This window comes from Nicotiana sylvestris, chromosome 2 (assembly GCF_000393655.2).
Source record: "Nicotiana sylvestris chromosome 2, ASM39365v2, whole genome shotgun sequence".
NCBI lineage: Eukaryota > Viridiplantae > Streptophyta > Magnoliopsida > Solanales > Solanaceae > Nicotiana > Nicotiana sylvestris.
In genome coordinates this window covers 38,229,268-38,242,776 of record NC_091058.1, presented here as the reverse complement: position 1 = coordinate 38,242,776, position 13,509 = coordinate 38,229,268, and the positions used below count along the sequence as shown (strand labels likewise).

The 13,509-nt window shown below is 36.8% G+C and overlaps 1 protein-coding gene and 1 long non-coding RNA gene across 2 annotated transcripts; one reads left to right on the top strand and one right to left on the bottom strand.

Annotated features, from left to right (window-relative positions):
- The first annotated feature begins 340 nt into the window (after positions 1–340).
- Positions 341–988, top strand: LOC104226262 (histone H3.2). The gene has a single exon (XM_009778210.2). It carries the CDS (start codon positions 423–425, stop codon positions 831–833), a length of 411 nt encoding a protein of 136 aa, XP_009776512.1. The 5' UTR covers positions 341–422; the 3' UTR covers positions 834–988.
- A 3,706-nt stretch (positions 989–4,694) lies between these two features.
- Positions 4,695–8,400, bottom strand: LOC138886501 (uncharacterized). Its single transcript, XR_011405288.1, has 2 exons — positions 7,796–8,400; positions 4,695–5,268 (listed from the first exon to the last, which is right to left on the bottom strand). It is a non-coding gene; the product is annotated as an uncharacterized lncRNA (long non-coding RNA).
- Between the last annotated feature and the right edge of the window lie 5,109 nt (positions 8,401–13,509).

Genomic DNA, 13,509 nt, shown 5'->3' with positions numbered 1-13,509 from the left:
ATCTTCCACATCATCGATTCCGAAACCCCTCGCAATGCAATCTGAGCCGTCGAGTGACAGAATTGACGTGCCTGATTAACACACCTATCCCCGAAGCACCAAACACTCCACGTCATCGATCCGCAACTTAAAGCATACCATAAACCAATCAAATCCGTCGATTACACGCCTCCAATTATCAACAAACGCACACGATCACCTTTCCATTCCTCCACGTCATCGATCCACTACACCAACACTCTCTAAATCTCGTCCGTCCAATTAAATTTCGATCTATCAACGGCAAAGATCAGATTTCCTTCTCCCCTCAAATTTCTTTAAATTCCCCCTTCTCTCCCTCCATTTCCATCACATTCCAATCTCAAAATCCTTCAAAGACTCAATTACTCTTTCATCCAAATCCTTTCAGCCGTAATTCCCAAATGGCTCGTACAAAGCAAACCGCCCGAAAATCCACCGGAGGGAAAGCTCCGAGAAAGCAATTAGCCACAAAAGCTGCCAGAAAGTCAGCTCCGGCCACCGGGGGAGTGAAGAAGCCTCACAGATTCAGGCCAGGGACTGTGGCGCTTCGTGAGATCCGCAAGTACCAGAAATCAACTGAGCTTTTGATCCGTAAGCTCCCGTTCCAGCGTTTGGTTCGTGAGATAGCTCAGGACTTCAAGACCGATCTCCGTTTCCAGAGTTCGGCTGTGGCTGCGCTTCAGGAAGCTGCTGAGGCTTACCTCGTTGGTTTGTTTGAGGATACAAACTTGTGTGCTATTCATGCTAAGAGGGTTACTATTATGCCTAAGGATATTCAGCTTGCTAGGAGAATTAGGGGTGAGAGGGCATGAGTGTGAACCTACGATAGCTTTTGGAACTTGTAATCGAGTAAATGGTAGATGGGCTTCTAGGCTTTGCAGTGTATTTTGGTCCAGAACTTTCTCAATTCTGGATATGTAGTCGAATTAAAAGTATTTTAAAGAAATATCAGTGCTTCTTTGCCAAATTGATGCCTTAAATTTTTTATCAGTGCTTCTTTGCCAAATTGATTGTCTTAATCTTTATTAGTGTAGTTTATGAACATGTGTTTATATGTATGTGTAGTTATGAGAGGTTAGATAATAATACTCAGGCTGTCAGGCAGATTTATTTTGTTGGTGGTGAAATATGTTGAAATGTTCATTTAATCGAAGCTGCTGATTTATACTGATGTTCCTTCGTATTGCTCCCCCCCCCCCCCCCCCAAAATCAAATTCTATTGGATTACTTCATATTCTCAGATCTCGGTGAAAAAGCCAAGAACACTTTTGGTTTAGTTAAAGGAATATGATGGATACTTATGACATGAGTGTAGAATCTATTGGGGGAATTTATTTCGATGATGATGTATTAACTTATGTCTAATTATCAGATGCTTAATGTATTTTTGACTTTTGAATCCATCTTGTAAACAAGTTTTTTGCCTTTTTTCCTGGGTAATTATTGTATGAATGGATTAGTCACAGCTAGCTTATGCAAATTTGCCATATGGATTAGTCACACTATATTTATGTCCTTATGCTTTTAATTGTATAAAAGTGATTAGTGAGATTTACTATGTACTAATTAAAATTTAGAAAATACACATAATAGTAAATCTGCATTTTTCACACTAATGTGGATCATTTAAGGTTCTCCTTAAAGTCAGGATTGATATTCTCTTATTTTAGTGGCACAGATAATATCCCAAATAGTTAAACTCTATCTCAAATTGCTCAAGTTGTATATAGCTGCAAAATGCTTGAAACTGTTGATCAATATCTGCCATGGTGAAGTCTAAGGATTTGGTGGATGTAAAGTACTCATAACTAACAAACACAAGGCTTCCCTCCAAGTGTCATATCTTTTTGCAGAACCATCCAATTTTAATGTTAATCCATTATTCCTCCTTCCTTTTATCCCTCTTGTTCTCTTGTAGTTTTGAATATCTTTTTGATGAAATTTTCATGTACCTCTTGCCAGTCTTTTGTCTTTGTTGCCTTGCAATATTGGGTCAAATCTCATTTTCATTGGGGAGTTGTTCCTTTCTCTAGCATCTGTTATGGAACACTTATCCTTTTGCTAATCTTTTCTCCATCTATTCATACCAAACCAACAATACTAGGATCATCTCATTCATCAAACAAACCTATGGCTGGTACTGTATATTTGAAAACTAATAGATTTGAGGTTAAACTAGAAGGCATTACCTTTAAGGCCAAAGAGTTTGAATCTTTATGCACAGTTGATTTTCTTTTCCCAGAAGGTAAGATTTGGGTTCGCCCGCCTGTTGTTGGCCTTGATGTCATGCACCACCCTCGTGATCCCTCCATAATTTTGGTTCTCTTTTGTTTCGGAGTAGGTTGTCTGATCCTCAGGTTCCATTCTGGAGAACAACTACCTGATCCTGTCCTAAAATTCCTTACGGATGAGAGGATCCGTTTTGTTGGTTTTGGAATTCCAGAAAAGAAAGATTTGTTCCCATTTGAAGAATTAGGCTTGACTAAAGATAAAGTAGACATTGGCTACCTGGCCACCAAGTATTTCAACAATCCCAAATATAAGCGGTGTGAATTAGGAGAATTGGCGCGCAAAGTTCTTGGGATCAAGAGAATGATAGGTCTTACAGAGGCTTCATCCTTTGAGAGACACGAGCAAATTAAATGCGCCATCTGTCAACTTTTCATATCCACTGTGATTGCCATGTCATTATTCACTACAAAAGATAAGAAAAAATTGGCAGATGCTCCAAAGAAGACCTCATTTCTGAAGAATCTGTCTTCTCTGCCTTTGTTGAGTGAAGGTTGGTTCAAATTGCCTAAAGGGAAAAAGGGAGACAAGAATCTTTCGTTGCAAAGAGGTACAGATGTTCTTGTACGGACATCATCAGAGGAAGAAGATTATCTTGTCGACAATGTAAACATACATAAACAAGGTACCAATGGTAATGACTTAATACAAGCTAAAAGGACAGAGTTTACCTTCTGTGACGATTCTGCTGGTTTTTGGGACGATAAAGAAGACGCCATGGTTGATGATCGTGTCCAAGGAAAAGGTAGTGAGTGTAAATTAGATGGCGTCTCTCCTCATGTAAGTGGAGATGAATTCGGTTCTGGTGAGGATCTTGTCCTAGTCAAAGCTAGTGAGGATAAGTCAGGTGATGATTCTGCTTATGCCAAGGCAAAAGAGATTAGTGCAAATGATGATCCCCAAGAGGAAGCTTTAGCCTGTTTGGAAAATGATGATTCAGCCGTCCATTTGACAAATGGTGATTCCAAGAAGGAGGCAGCCTATTTGAATAAAAGACCAATAAAAGGGATCCTGAAATGTCCATCTGCAGGTCTGGAAGCTTGGAATTCACTTTCTCCTAATCCTGATTCCCCTGTATCAGTGGACAATGCAAAAATATCATTGAGAAGAGCCAATTCCAAGGGGTATAATGTTTGCTTTAAAGAACAGTGGCTGTGAACTGCTGGTGTATGTATATTCCACGCCCCGCTACATGTCCATGCCGTTTTTTTGTTTGTGCTCCATGTGTTATTCTAGAGCCATCACACTTTGTACATTTCCATTAGACTGGCTGTTGTAATGTTTGGTATATTATCAGACTTGTATGTTCCACCTCGTCCCCTCGTGCTTCCACAATCTCCCCGTGTTTCCCTTATCCTATAGTCTCTGTGGCTGTGTGACTGGAAGCACTGATTGTGGTTGGAATTCATTACATTTTTTCTGTTGAATATTGTGTGAAATCTTAAACTGTTAGGATACTTTTATCTATTCGTTTACGTGTTTAACTTGTCCCTTCATGTGCGAGATCACACAATTTTGTGCCATGCGAAGCTATTGACAATTCTTTGATCATGATGGTGGTGGCGAGACTTGAATTTAGTACCACAACTAGTATATTCACAAACTTCGAGTTAGCTTCTTGGAGGTGAACAAGGTTCAGGAGAGCTAATTTTGCAGTACCTTTTGTAGCAGCATTTGAGGGGTTATTTTAAGCTGAAGCCTAACATATAGAGCTTTCAAATTTGTATTTTTACTTTCTTGTTAATCAATCAATCTGTTTCCTCAACAAAGAAGATTAGATTAAATGGCGTGGTCGTCAAGTAATAAAGTAACTAAAAGTTCGATGTCGATCCCACGAGGACTTGTGATTAACTATTAACTAAATTAGACTATCCTAATTATCTAAACAAGAATTAAACTTAGAAGTATTTGATTCTAAACTAATTAAAATAAAGAAAAACAAATAATGAACTTTGAACAGAGGAAAAACAGATTTTTACATTATCAATGTGATGAAAACGATCTAGGTTATGGGCTATCTAACATTCCTACTGTATTTTTCAATTGAATTGATGGACTAATTTATCTAGCTTATTGGTTGACAGGGTTAATATTGCTCATAAGAATCTGTCGAGTTCTTACTCGCCTATTCAAGCTAACATAACGCCTATATGCCTATGGAGTTAGAATCATCAAGAACGCATTTATCATTTCTGTAAATCAATCAAGCCAGACAATTAAGTATATGTCTATCCTAACCACGAATCCATTCTCCGATGCCCAGGTTCAAGAACTTGCTCTACTCGATCCTGTATTCAATCTGCAATTTTCACTTTCGAGTTCAATTCTAGATTCATCGATAGTATTCAATTGGTGATCAAACAATCAAATAATTAAGTGCAGGATTGAATAAATAAACTAATATGATAAATCAAGAAATCAAAATCAATATTCGAATAACAATAGTCATGAAAAACCACAACTCTAGAACGTGAAGTTTAGCTCTACATAGACATTGTGGCAAAACAACAAATCATACAAAGAAACATAAAAATTACTAAGTTTGGTAGAAGAAAAGATGAAACCCGGCCTCCACAGCGGCTCCTTTCTCTCCCTAGGTTGAAAGTCTGTCAAAAGTGTGTTAGATGCCCCAAAATGGGCGTTTTTGGCCTATATATTGCGTACAAAAGTCGTGGGCCAAATTTTTCCTTTTCCTAATCCAGCTTAGCTTCAGGGATTGATGCTGGGGTGGATGCTTCGCGTCCACATCGTCCTCCACTTCTCAGCTTCGCATGCTCGGGTGGATTCTTCGCATCCACCCTTTGTTCCTCCATCTCAGCTGTGCCCAGGCGGGGATGCTAAAGCAGATGCTATGGTCCGACTTCACTGCTAAGGGTGCACGAAATATGATTTTTTCCATCCAACCTCTCTTCCTCTAGTTAGAGCACCTTTTCTTCATATGTTTACACTCCAAACACCCTAATTCATCACGCACAACTCAATTAGTCATAAAACCAATAATTAAACCATGTTGGGCATTTTAAACACCAAATAGCACCAAAAAACGGTTAAAACATGAGTGAAGTAATATTAAAACATATAGAAATATGTCCAACATCACCACCCCACACTTAAACCTTTGTTCGTCCTCGAACAAACTATTACTATAGTAGACGAAACAAAATTAAGCTCTTATCATTCAAAGCACACTATACCTATGACCATGGTTGTTTGCAACAATTAAGCTCTAGCATATGCATTCACATACACTTTTTTTTTATGCCAAACTTCAAAAATATTCAAACAAAGACAACATACTCATAACAATCCTAGCCTCAAAAACCGACTCAATGTTACAATGCACTCATGGCTTGAACACCCCACATCATAGAGAAGTCTAATAATGTAACATATCCCTCGTAAAATCATGTGCCCTCACAACAAAAACAAGAGAGTAAGTTGAATCCATATATTCAAATCAAATGCTCAAATATATTTTAAGGACTCATATATATCAAAGAAAATCTCTCACTCTCACAAAAGAAGTCGCATGCATGCAATTGGCACCATAGGCTTGCTCATAATGTAAACCTCTACTAATGTAGGTTCACTCGATCTAAAATCAATTAGGACTTTTTCGTGGTTGTAATGTGAGCCAATGGACAGGTAGGATATATTTGGGAATAATGGTTCACCCTCCTAAGTACTTTAACACCTCACCAAATAACTTAAGCGCAAATTCTTCAATCCACTTCAATTTCACAAACAATATTGTAAACATGTGATTTTTGACCCTGCCCGAGATTTCACCCATTTTATCGTAAAATATTTAGTTTATGCATAATATCGATATTTCAATTAGTTTTGACTCTTTTACTTTATTTTATCAAAAAATAAAAATTACAAAAATATTTCTTCTTTTTAGTTGCTTTTAGTTTATATACCTTTCGTAAAATTAAAATACAAAAAATAGTACCTTATTTTTATTTTAATATGATATTTAAAAATACCAAAAAAATAGGTTTGTTTTAACGATTAGTCTTATCTTAATAGTTATTTTACTTAAGTAGGATTAATTGGTAAATGAGATCGTATTTTTAGTCTTGTTCACGGAGAAAGAATAAAATTTGGGCTCAAACAACCCATTTTAAGCCTAATTTTTGGACCTAACCCATAATTCCTAGGCCATACCCCCTAACCTAAATATAACCCTAAAATCCTAAACATATAATGAAAAGAGCTAACGCTAGAGACCTCAGATCAGCCGTTTGAACACTAAGGACCTAATGCCTAAGACCTAAGCTTTTTCTTCAACCAATACACAATAACCAGCCCCAGTCGTTGTCACACCTCCTTTTTTACCTACACCCCTGGAAAGGGAGGTATAAGAGAGTTTTTTCCAATTAAAGGACAATCGAAACGGGATTTATTATTAAAAGATTCAGAGTCACCACTTGAGAGATTTATGGTGTCCCAAGTCACCGGTTCAAATCCCGAATCGAGGAAAAGTTTGACTCTGTTTTACAGTCTGCGAACACAGAAATTCGGGTAAGGAATTCTGGGAGAAGGTGTTAGGCATTCCCGGATTCTGTGGTTCTAGCACGGTCGCTCAACCATTATAATTGGTTTATTATATGATTTTAACACATGTTTCAACCTATGGTTCAATTTTAACTTTATAACCGCTTTTATTCATTTTTAGTAAGTTTGCAACGTTATTTAAAACACATCTTGAACCACGTCACATGAAATGCACTCTCAGTCCGAAACACATTTTATTTAACGTTGTTAAGATTTGGATTTGGGTCACATGAAACGCACACCCGAATTTGAATCTATGTATCATGGCTATACCACGGGAATCGTACCCATAGCCATGATAATTTATTTAATCACACCTAAAGCAAGTTACGCTATTCATTATTCTTCCTAAACTTTGAGGTTTTTGTGATGCCAAATTTATGAACAAGATATTATTGGGGCAATTAGGCTAGCTAACATGCTTTATTACTTGGTTAGATTTCTCATGGTCCAAAACCCGCCTTATGGTCCATTCTTATTCCTTGCCAAGAAAGAAACAACTACAATTTTCCATCTATCCAATTTAATAACTCACTTAAATCACTACTTCAACATGTTAAAACAAAGACAAAATAACAAAACCATATAAATAAGAAACTAATTCAAAGTCCAAGCTTATAATCCACAGAATTGGCAATCAGTACACAATTAAAGCATTCGTCATGTGATTCTAGGCAAATCTCTTTATACACATATCTTGGTATTTAGCAAAGGTTGTAAATCCGCAATCACATGTTCAAACTAGCGATAGTGTAAACAATCTCTACACTGTAAGCAACTTAAACGACGAAAACAACAGGTATATCAAGAATGAATCAAATATTATAATGAAATAATTAGCAGAAAGGGTCAAATGTTGTGCTAAAACATTAATTCGGATAAATTAATTGGGATTAAGAGATTAAGATATAGAAGAATACTGAACCTCAACCATTGAACCCTTTGTATTAAATGTTAGCCTGGTTACAGCAAACTCCAGCGAATTGAATCTGACCGGAAAACAAAACAGGGACTGAACCTTGAGTCGTGAACCTCGTCGGCAACCTCGGGCTCCGACCACGCACCAGGAAATTTCGAGTCGAACCCGAACACCTCAGCGACTCCATTTCGATTTCTTCTTAGAAATGACTACCCCAAATATACATTATTTTGTTTCTGAAATCTTCACTAGATCTGGAAGCTATGGACTAAGACTAAAGGTAAACAAAAAAATCTTTTCTTTTGGAATGAAAAGCTACAGATAAATATACATTTTGGGAGTATTTCATTTTGGGGAAGTTGGGTGGCGGCTAAAAATGGGTGTTTTTGGGTATGGAGGTTGTCGTTAATGGTCTGAAGGTTAGAGGTGACCAGGTTAAGTAGGTTTTGTTCTCGTTTTTCATCCTGAAAAGCGGCCGATCTTGGGAGTATCTTTTTTTCTTAAGAAAAGCCATGGAAGTGGCTCCTTCCTTTAGAGAAGAAAACATATCGGGGAAGGGGAGGTCTTTCTTGTGTTCAGCGGCGGATGGTCCGACCTTTTTGTCCCCAGACGTTCTTTTTTTGGCGTTATTCCCCTTTTGCTGATCGTCCTTCGGCCTTATTTTTGTGTGTATAGGTTTAGATTAGATTTATAGGGTTTTTTGGGTTAAGGGGTATGAGCCTAAGAATTATGGGCTTAAGAATTATAGGCTAGGTCTGGAAATTAGGCTTAAAAAAAAATGGGTCACTTGAGCCCAAGTTTTATTCTTTTCCCGCGAACGAGACTAAAAATACGATCTCATTTATTAATTAATCCTACTATTAAAATAATTATTAAAATAAAACTAATCATTAAAACAAACTTATTTTTTGGTATTTTAAAATATCATATTAACATAAAAATACGATACTATTTTTTTTATTTTTTTAATATTCAAAATGACTACAAAACATTAATGAACTAATTTTTTGTAATTTTAGTTTTATTGTAATAAAATAAAGTAAAAGAGTAAAATGAGTTGAAATAGCTATATTAGGCCTAAATTAAATATTTACGTGCTAAAATATAAAAATTCTTGGGGAGGGTCAAAAATCACATGTCTATAGTCGTTTCTGATTTTGGAGAACCCCATCAGTTTCTTCTTCTTTAACAAAAATGAAAAAAACTTAGAGGAGATTAAGAGGCTTCAGCGGCAGCAGCCATAAACAAAAGAAGCTCCGCCCCTAACGCTACTCCTTTCTTCTTTAACATCAACAACCTTAAGACAACCCTCACCAAAGCAGCCACATGCGTCTTCTTCATCAGTATACACAGCAGCTGCCCCCCAGCCGCGACCTCTCCCTCACGACCACCACAACAACTGGAACACCGATCTACAACTATCAGACCACCCTTCAACTCCTTCTCTCACCAAACCATCGGTGAATTGGCGGAAACGCCGTGACACACACACACACACACATGAACAGTAGAGAGGACATGGAGCTGAGAACCGCAAATCACCCCAAATAGTCCATTTCCACGACTGTTCTGGTGCCAGGTATTGACGTTTTGAGTTCGTCGAGGTCCGGCGCGTCGAGGTTTATGTTCCCAAACGTTTTCAGATTCAAGAGTTGTTGCTTTCAAGGTGCACATCACAAATTTGTACTATAATTTGATTTGCAAGAAAACGTTGCTTATTTTGTCTAAATTCGTTTAGCGTGATTGGCTAAATCTGCTTCCATCTTGTTTTAAACATAAGCATAATATTTAGTTTGATTTAGTTAATTCCTAAAACATGGGCATTATCTTGTTTGAATTAAATGAGTACTTTGATATATGTTGTGTTTGGAGATGACATTTTCAAGGGTGTTGTAAGCTGCTGTGTGTGTGTTGAATTTTTCCGGCGAAATCTCTTGAAACTCGAAGAAATATCAATTGTTTGAATTTGTGTTTGGTGTAGTTAGTGTGATAAGTCTACATTGGAATGTTAGATTAATCACAGTAAAGTTGTGTATTCCCTGTGTGTATTTAACACTTTAAGCTTGAAGGCACGAAGGCGGATATTTTTGCCAAGCAGTTGTCTTGTTACTTGCTTGAGCCATTTGCTACAAAAAAGATGGGTGTTTCATTACACTTTCTTAAGGGACTTGTTACGGGTAGTCCAATATGTTTCAAGGGATGCATTGATATGTCTGGGTGATGAGCCTATGGTTAGTGAAGAATTGGAGTTACATAGCACAGTTCTTGATTGCATATCCTTAGTGTTCTCATCTCATGGGGATAATTTTCTTAAAATAAGATTTGGCCCCTGCTTTTATATTGTGCATTGGATTTAATGGCCATTGTGTTTGGTTCCAATTTAGTAATTCGATCGTTAGGAGCATACTTAGGCTGTTAAGAACCTTGAATATCGTAGTTTGCTTTAGGCATGTAATTAAATCATCACAACTACGGGTATAGTTCCCATGGCGTAGCTGTGATACTTAATCTCAATTTAAATATGAATATCCGTAGTTCACTTAGTTGAATGCTTTTCCTTTAATAAAATTGAGGTGTGCCATCCAATAACCTAGTCTATGGCTCTCACATCGATGTCTTAGCTAGTGTATAAAATGCTTTGAACTCTCATAATTTGCTTTAAGCGCGTTTAATAAAATAAATTATCATAGCTACGGGTACGGTTCCCATGACATAGTTGTGATTTTTAATTTCTAAATCCGGGGGTACATTTATGTAACTCAATCCCAATTTAATCTTGTTAATAAAATAAACATGTTGTGGATCGTGGGTACGGTTCCCGTGACATGATTCATAATGTGTAATCAAATAATTAGTTGTATAACAATTGGATTATTAAAAGCGGTTTAAAAGGAATAAAATACACATAGGTTTCAAACAATATTTTAAAATCAAATAAATAGGCCAATATTAACAGTTGAGCGACCGTGCTAAAACCACAGAACCCGGGAATGCCTAACACCTTCTCTCGGGTTAACAAAATTCCTTATCCGGATTTTTGTGTTTCGCGGACTGTGAGCACGTGATTTTTGCCTCACGAAAAACTACTCCAAAATAAATCAAAAATAAAATAAATTTCTTTTACTGTGCAATTTTTGAATTTTTGCGTGATGTTTGTTAAATATTTGTCTTATATCCGTAAATGTTTACTTTGTCATAACAAAATGAAAATAAAAATAAAAATATATGTTGCATGCATATCTAGGATTTAATTATGCATTTAATAATTGATTCAAAAAATAAAATCACAAAAATATGTGTCTGTTCTAATTTTAATATTTCACTGTGTGATTAATGTTTTGTCTATGTGTTAAATAATTGTTATAAAGTAATTAATATTTTTTATGAGGTTAAAATTATTTTATAATTAAAATTAGGAATTTGAATTAGAAAATGAAAAATAAAAAAAATATATAAATGAAACTCGTACCTGGATTAAAATCCAGGCCCAAATCAAGATACCCCCCCAGCCCAATCCAAAGAGCCCAGGTCCGGTCCAGTCCAAAGGAGTCAAAACGACAGCGTTTGGTCATAGTTTATCATGGACCGTTGGATCAAATCCAACCAATGGATGAGATCTCATCACCCTAACCCATAATCCTTACCCGATCCAATACCCGGTTCAACCCGTCCCCCCAAACTTAAGCCAAACGACACCGTTTGGTTAAGTGGATAAATCCTGGCCTTCCATTCTGCTAGATCTAACGGTCAGAATCAACCCACCCCGTCCCTATATAAGGCCAAACCCCTACCCCGGCCCCCTAACTAAACACCCCCCTCCTCTCACTGTTCATCATCGTCCTCAGACCCACCCCTAACCCTAGCCGCCCTAACATCCCATCGCCTGAAACCCGGCGGCATCAACGCCGCCAGTCACCAAAATAACACCCTAGAACCCCCTGAACATCCTCTATCCAGATATGCTAGCCACTTGGCTCGAATCTTCCTGAAGGTTCTCGAATCTTCATTTGAAGATTCGAGCCGAGCTTAGATCTAAACCAAACAACCCCTAGTTAACACCATAGTACCCCCTAGCATGCCTCGTTATGGATCTGGTGTTTGTTTGGCTCGAATCACTTCAGAGCTCCTCGAATCTTCTTTTGAAGATTCGAGCCAAACAAGAACAAACTCAGATCTGTTCTAAACTGACACCAAATGACCCCTAGGCTACCCTCACCCTTGTGTCGTATTTGGTCCCCCTCGAATCTGACCAGAAATGGTTAAGTCCCAAATCGAACCTTCAAGAACCCTAGAAATACCAGACTTTTGGATTCTGCCCAAATTAAATAAAGATTGAGGTTTAATCGACCTTAGTCGAAGTATTTTCAGTGGAAAATACTTCGACTAAGGTCTGTTTGATTTCAAACAAAGTCCGAATCCAAGTTGAGTTCGAGTCGGAATAAAATTGAAGATTCAGAGGTATTTTTTCTATTTATTTTGTGTATTCTACGTGTATTTTTGTGTTTGTTTCATTAGTCTGTGTAATTTTCCCATCTTTTATTGTCATACTGTCTCCTACCCGTCTACTTGATTCTAAATGTGAATTGTTTCTGTTGGTTGTGATTATTTACAATGTGTGTAATCGACTCGATTAAGTTCGTCGATTAGTTGTATTGTGAATCTTGTTTCTGAAAATGTTGACTGAAGCAACCTGTTTCGGATGGATTATTTTGTTGTAATCAGTTGTTTCTTATTTGATAATCAGTTTAATTAATACTCGTTAATTAAGTCATCTTTGTTTATAGTTCAATAAAATCCATCAAATGGATGTTGTATGTGTGTTGATTTCTGAGCATTAAGTTTCAGGGCATTGTCAGTATATTGACAATGCTCCTGTATCTGTTTGATCCTAACTCAATGTTGAAGTTCTGTTTAAATTGTTATGTTGAATTCAGTGTGATTTTACAAATGTTGATTAGATGTAATTGTGTTAGAAGGTTACATTCTTAGTTAGGATTCAGTCCAAAACTTTAGGATTGGTTGTAGCTGTCTTAAATCAGATTAATAATCAGGTTTGAACAGATTTTAAAAATCTGTATTGTTAGATTTTAAGTTTGACAGCAGTAATAATAGTAATCACAGTAGGATTTCTGAGGGTATTTCTGGGACAGAATAGTGAGGGTAATATGATAGCATAATGGGCTGAAAGTGGAAAGTTATTGGCTATTATTTAAAGTGATAATGGGAAACAAAGGGTAATGGGGCTGCTTAAAATCATGATAAGATCATTTAAATTATTCAAAGCAGTTTTTAATGGAACTTTTTGATTTTAAAAGAAGAAGGGGGTCCAAGAAGCACTTAAAAAGAAAGGGACAGCCCTGTATAAATACAGGGAGCTGGATCAGATTTTAAGGGGGGAGAACAAAAAAAAAGAAGGAGAGCTTTCAGACAGAAAGGAAAAAAGAGAGCTTTCAGACAAAAAGGAAAGAGAGAAAGAAAAAAATCTGATCTGGAGGACAAATTTTAAAACTGAAGAGAGGAAAAATCAGGAAGAAAAAAAGAGAGTGAGAGATTGAGAGATTTTAAGATCAGATTTTAAGAGGAGGAGAGAACAGAGATCTGAAGGAGAGATTTTAGGACAGATTTTGAAGAAAAACTGATCAGATTTTGAGAGAGATTTTAAGAAAAAAAATACATCTAGAGTGAGATAAAAAGAAAGAGAATCAAGCAGAAATCAGAAA

Excerpts from the sequence above, each read along its gene's own strand:
- LOC104226262 (XM_009778210.2), top strand. The coding sequence starts at position 423 with ATGGCTCGTACAAAGCAAACCGCCCGAAAATCCACCGGAGGGAAAGCT.